General features: G+C 42.0%; 1 protein-coding gene across 1 annotated transcript in view; it reads right to left on the bottom strand.

The window, feature by feature from the left end:
• Positions 1 to 753: 753 nt before the first annotated feature.
• The window catches only part of LOC134372395 (leukocyte immunoglobulin-like receptor subfamily A member 6), a 65,513-nt gene continuing 59,645 nt past the window's right edge, over positions 754 to 6,621 (bottom strand). The window contains 6 exon segments of the mRNA XM_063089913.1: positions 754 to 825; positions 938 to 1,047; positions 1,050 to 1,068; positions 1,151 to 1,294; positions 5,594 to 5,646; positions 6,464 to 6,580. Of these exon segments, the coding sequence (XP_062945983.1) occupies positions 754 to 825; positions 938 to 1,047; positions 1,050 to 1,068; positions 1,151 to 1,294; positions 5,594 to 5,646; positions 6,464 to 6,580 (515 nt within the window).

Here is a 6,621-nt window from a genome sequence, read left to right as displayed (position 1 = left end):
CATTTACTAAATCATATTTCTGCATCTGTTCAGGTAAACATATTTTTCCTATATCCTGTTAATGTAATAAAATGTATTGATTAAGTTTTCTAATTTTATGAAATAAGCTGAAATTGATCATTACATATTGTCCATATTATATATCAGCATATTTTATTTGCTAATATTAAGTGCAGGTTTTTTTTTTTTTAACTTCTCATAAGATCTTATACTTTTAATTTTTCCATCTTGTAAAGTAATGGTAAGGTTCTGGTCTAAACATTATTATTCTGGACTCATCAAGTAAATTGGAAAATATTTAATTGTTTAAAATATTTTGTGAATATTTGTTGTTTTTCAGATCAGTGTTGCTAGGGTTTCATAAATTTAATCAGACTTTAAAAACCATTTTGTGAATTTATGTTTTTAAAAATATTTTTTGACAAACTATTATTTGTTCTTAAAATTATTACATTTTTCTTTTTGCCTTTCCCAGGAATTAATTTGCTGTACTTTTGCAACACTTCTTGTAATGCAAGGTGTAATTACTGATTGTTTTTCAGACATTTTTCTTTTTCAGTAAATTTATTTGAATCTCTCATTTGTTCTGTACATACTTCTTTTCTTGCACTTCTTTGGTTTGATGTGCAATTTTTATATTATCATATAAGATGTTTAAAACATTATCTCACTTGGTGATTTTCTTCTTTAACCTGTTGTATATTCAGAAGAAAATTTACTAACTGTCCCAGATATGCTGGTATTATTTATCTTTCACTGCAGAATCAGGTGACCTCCGAAAGGTCTCAGAAGTTCCTGGCTGTCCATGTCAGATCTCCACTCTGGCTGGGGGTCATTAGTGGAGAGTCCACGGGGGCAGCTCCTGTGCCTTCTGAGGTCCCTAAAGTCCCACTCCTTGGAGTGTGGGGTCTGGGTCTTGTCCTGGGCTAGTGGGTACCAGAGCAACATACACACTGGGATCAGTTGGGAACTCCCCTTCCTGGGAGGAAGATGTTGTTGTCTCCCATCTGGGCTTGAATCTGTCTGGCTTGGCGTAAATCACATCGTGGGGGCTTCAGATGCAGCAGCCTGAAGTTAGGGAAGAGTGAGGGGTTAGGTGTAAAGTGGGGATGGGGGAGAAGTCCGTAGAAATGGAGATGAAAGAACCCACCTGACTGTTCATCTGTCTGTCCTTAGTGTCCAGCAAGTCCCCGGGTGGGGGAGGGGGAGGCAGGATGGCCACTTCCTGCCTGAATCTGGAGTGATTTACCTGGGCGTATGTCACCCCCTGGAAGTCTTCATCTTCGAGGCTCTGCTGTAGGTAGACAGTGAGCAGGGTTGTCTCCTTGATTGCACTCTTATATTCATCACTCAGTTTTCCCTGCAAAACCCATAGTTTTTTGTCTTTTTAACAAACCATGTCAGATTATATGCCTTCCTGAACAAAATCCCCTGAACCCCTTCCAGTGGCTTCACAAGCTCTGTCACAGCCTGAAAGACCTACAGGATCCAGCCCCTGACAAACTCTCCACCTCACCCCTAACACTTTCGTTCCTTGAACATTCACCTCCAGCCACACTGGGCATTTTGCTGTACCCGTGCATGGGAAGCATGTTCTCACCTCTAAGCCTTTGCACTTACTGTTCCCTCTGACAGGAACGCTCTTCCATCAGATAGTCACGTAGCCTGTTCTCCCCACTCTGTTTAAGTCTGCTCCAATGTTTCCTTCTCAGACAATTCTTTCTTGGCTATTCTGTTTAACATACGTGCTGTTACCAACACACACTCTATCCCCTTACCTTATTCTGTCATTAATTTACAGCACATTGCACTGTCTGGTTTTGTGTGTGTGTGTCCGTGTTTATTTCATCATCGTCTGTCTGTGCTAGTGGACTGCGAGGTCATTGAGGACACAGGATGCGTTTGTTGCTGTTGTGTGTCTAGCACTGAAATAGAGCCTGGCAAATATTGGACCCTAAAGTGCTAACACACCAAATCCAATAGCACATCCTGATGATACATCATCGTCAAGTGGGATTCATCCCAGAGATGCAACATACACATGATCTCTAAAAGTGATACATAACATCAACAAAATGAAAGATAAAAATAAAAAATCATCTCAGTAGGCACAGGAAAAGCATTTGACAAAATTCAACATTCCTTTATAATAAAAACTCTCAACAAATTAGGTATAGAAAGAAAATATCTCATCACAATAAAGGCCATATGTGACAAACACAGCTAACATCATACAGAACAGAAAAAAGTTGAAAGCTTTTTATCTAAAAACAGGGACAGGACAAGAATGTCCATTTTCTCCACTCTTATTCAACATAGTACTGGAGTCCTAGCCAGAGAAATTACGCATGAGGAAAAAAAAAAAAAAAAAAAGCATACAAATGGAAAAGAGGAAGTCAAATTTGACCCGTTTGCAGACTACATAATCTTATGTAAAAAAAACTAAAGACTTCATAAAAATAATTTAGAACTGTAAAGCAAATTCAGTAAAACTGCAGGAAACAAATCAACATACAAAAATTAGTAGCGTTTCTATTCACCAACAACCTACCTTTAAAAAAAAACAAAAAGAAAGAAACAAACAAAAATCAAGAAACCATGATATTTATAATAGCTAAAAAAAAGGAATAAATTTATCTAAGGATGTGAAAGATCTTGAGAATGAAAATTACAAAACGCTGATGAAAAAATTGGAGAGGTGCAGAAAATGAAAAGACATCCCATGTCCAAGGATTGGGAAAGTTAGTGTTGTAAAAATGTCTATTTTACTGAAATCAAGGTACAGATTCAATCCAATCACTATGAAAATACCAATGATATTCACCTAAATAGAATAACAATCCTAAAATTTATATGAAACTAAAACAAACAAACAAACAAAACCCCAATTAGCCAAAGCAATTCTGAGCAAAAAGAACAAAGCGGGAGGTATCATGGAGGTATCATACTACATAACTTTAAACTATACTACAAACCTATAGTAACCATAACATCATGGTCCTGGTATGAAAAATAGACACACAGACCAATGGAACAGAATACAAAACCCAGATATAAATCCACCATTTAGACCCAACTGATTTTCAAAAAAGGTGCCAATATCATACACTGGAAAAGGGCTGTCTTTTCAATAAATGATGCTGGAACGACTGGATATTCATATGCAGAAGAATAAAACTAGGCCCCTATCTCTCACCATACACAAAAATCAGCTCAAAATCAATCAATTCTTTAAATGGAAGACCCGAAATTAAAAAACTATTAGAAGAAAACATAGGGGAAACACTCCAAGACATTGGTCTGGGCATAGATTTTATGGAGAAGACTTCAAAAGCACAGACAATGAAAGCAACCATAGACAAATGGGATTATATCAAACTAAAAAGCTTCTGCACAGCAAAGAAAATACTAAGCGAAATGAAGAGACAACACACAAAATGGTAGTAAATATCTGTAAAATATTCACTCAACAAAAGATTATTACTCAAGATTTCTGGCCAAGATGGCAGAACAGAGGGTCCCCAGTGTCACCCTCTCCCACAGTCAAACAATTTACAACTATTAAAGAGCAACCACTGCCAAGTTGGGGCTACTAGAGCTCAGGGGAAGAGGAGCAGAGACCTATGGAGTTCATGAAGCAGGAGAAGCCACCATGAGAGAAAGAAAGGATCACTTCCAACATTTCGAGCCCCACAGACCAGAGACAAAGTTCTGATATTAATCAGTAAAAGTCAAACACCACCAAAGAACACCTATAAAACCTAGAAGGACCAGAAGCCCCCTGGGCTCCCAAGTCAGGGTTGGAGGAGGGCTAAGGGCCTCAGCCACACCCCCATGACTGCATCCAGTCCAGCGATGACCACTAGGCAACTGCTGGAAGCTCCCTGGGCTCCTGAGCTGGGACGGTGGGGGGCTGAGGGCCCTGGTCATGCCCCCCTGACATCTGCATCCAGCGCAGAGATGACCAGCTGCCACTGGAAGCTCCCTGGGCTCCTGAGCTGGGACGGTGGGGCGCTGAGGGCCCTGGTCATGCCCCCCTGACATCTGCATCCAGCGCAGAGATGACCAGCTGCCACTGGAAGCTCCCTGGGCTCTCCTGCCTGAATGAGGGGGGTGCCATGGGCCTTCCTCTTTCCCCCACCCAACTCCCTACCCCTTGTTCTCTCCTCCTTCCCCCGAACTGCTTCACAACATCTTAGAATGTAAAAAAGAAAAAAAAAATTAAGAAAAGAAAAAAAGATTATTATTCAGGATATACAAGGAACTCAAACACCTCAACAGCAAAACAAAAACAAAAACAACTAACCCTAATAAAAAATGCGCAAAGGAGCTGAATAGGCATTTCTCAAAGGAAGATATACAAATAGCCCACAGACACATGAAAACATGCTCAACATTACTCAGCATTTGGGAAACGCAAATCAAGGCCACTTTGAAATGCCATCTCACTCCAGTCGGGATGGCTAATATCCGAAAAACTGAGAATGATAAATGCTGACGAGGTTGCAGAGAAAAAGGAACTTTCATATACCGTTGGTGTGACTGCAAAATGGTGCAGCCTTTATGGAAAATGGTATGGAGGTTCCTCAAACAATTGCAGATAGATCTGCCATATGACCCAGCTATCCCACTGCTGGGAATATACCCAGAGGAATGGAAATCATCAAGTCGAAGGTATACCTGTTCCCCAATGTTCATCGCAGCACTCTTTACAATAGCCAAGAGTTGGAACCAGCCCAAATGTCCATCATCAGATGAGTGGATACGGAAAATGTGGTACATCTACAGAATGGAATACTACTCAGCTATAAAAACGAATGAAATACTGCCATTTGCAACAACATGGATGGACTTGGAGAAAATTATATTAAGTGAAACAAGTCAGGCACAGAAAGAGAAATACCACATGTTCTCACTTATTGGTGGGAGCTAAAAATAAATAAATAAATAAATACACAAACAAACAAATGGGCATGGGGGAAGAAGACACAACAATCGCAGCAATTCCTTGAACGTGTTAAGACAAGTGAACAGATATGATGTAGGTGGGGGGAGGAGGAGAGGCATGAAGCTGGGCAGTCGGGTGAGACCCCTGCCCCTGGAGAGGGGGGAGGGAAAGAGGAACAGGTAAAGGGACATGAAAATCAACTACATTGTATATCGAGAAGTCAAAATAACAATAAAAAAGAAATAAGTAACAATAAAGAAATAAAATAAAAAATGAAAAAATAAAAAAAGTGAGCTCCCCGTGAACATTTGTGGGATGAATGAATGAAGGGGAGCACAGGGGTCTTGGGTGGTTCATTTATTCCTGAATTCTTCTGAGACCTGGGGGAGCACTCTAAGAACCAGACAGTCAAACAGAGGATGAGTAGCCAGAAGGGGGACCAGGCAGGAGGCGACCTGAGGTCACAGGAAAACCAGGAAAGAGTGAGGTCACAGAAGGCAGGAGGCCCTGTGCTTTGAGAAGGGAGGGTCAGCTTGGAAGGATACTGAGAGCTGAGTGGTGGGAGGACAGAGAAGTGTTCACTGGATTAAATTTGGCAAATGGAAGGCTTTTGGTGCCCTGGACAGGACAGGGGCAGGGTCTCACCCGACTGTCCAGCTTCACGGCATCCTCAGGATGTGTGTCCTTCATGGCACACACATGGCACACACATCATCTGCTGGGGCACAGCAAGCGGGTTCATCTCTTGGCAAGATTCCCTTGGATCCTTCAGTCCTGCAGGTCCCTGCCCTGTTCCAGGTGGGGCCACTGAGATCCAGAGAGCAACGGTGATGTCCCCATGGTCACGCAGTGTTGGGGTTCAGTCCTGCTCACCTCTTGGGCCCCAGATACTTCCCAATGTGACCCTCTTCCTCCTGTTGCCTGCTGAAACCTCACTGCTCCTGTCACCCACCCCCAAGTTGCCCCCTCCTCTGCCTTTCACGTGTATTTTCTTTTTGGACATCAACATCTGGGCTGGGACTGGGGAAGATATAGGAAGGTTGGCAGTGAGGAGACCAAGGGTAGGTTGTGAGTCTGGGGCCTTTGGACAGGAATTACCTCTTCTGCACACCTCTGTTCTTGGGCGCTGACTGTGCAGCCCCTGAAGGAAGTTGGAAATCATCTTCTCTCTGGGCTGGGTGAAGATGAACAGAGTATCAGTCCTGGGAATGCTAGAACCACTCACCATCCACATGCAACTCAAGAGAAAAGAAGGAAACCTTAAAACATATTTGCATTTATGTTTCAAATATTTCATAAGATTGAAAAGCTCAAAGAATACCTTCATTTGTACTTCTATGGTGACTTAAATCATTTTCTTTGTAGATTTTTCAATCTGAAATGCTAGAAAAGTTTTTCTAAGCTGACCTTCCCCATCTGTTTGTTTTCCCTTTGGCTGGTCCCTGAGCCTACCTTGGTCAACTCACAAGGGACCCACCACCTCATGAGGCCTGAGTCTGTCCACTCACTACTTACCTGACTTCTTGCATTTGCCCTGACAGTGGTTCTGGATGAGAAGAAAGAGGAGGAGGAAGATCAGCAGGATGAAGGCCACAGAGAACCTGATCGGAGCGTTCTGGTACTTTTCTTGACCTTGGGAACCAGAGTTCTCATGACTGAGCCAAAGATGCCTT

This window comes from Cynocephalus volans, chromosome 3 (genome assembly GCF_027409185.1).
Source record: "Cynocephalus volans isolate mCynVol1 chromosome 3, mCynVol1.pri, whole genome shotgun sequence".
Taxonomy (NCBI): Eukaryota; Metazoa; Chordata; class Mammalia; order Dermoptera; family Cynocephalidae; genus Cynocephalus; species Cynocephalus volans.
This window is presented reverse-complemented; position numbering and strand designations above follow the sequence as displayed.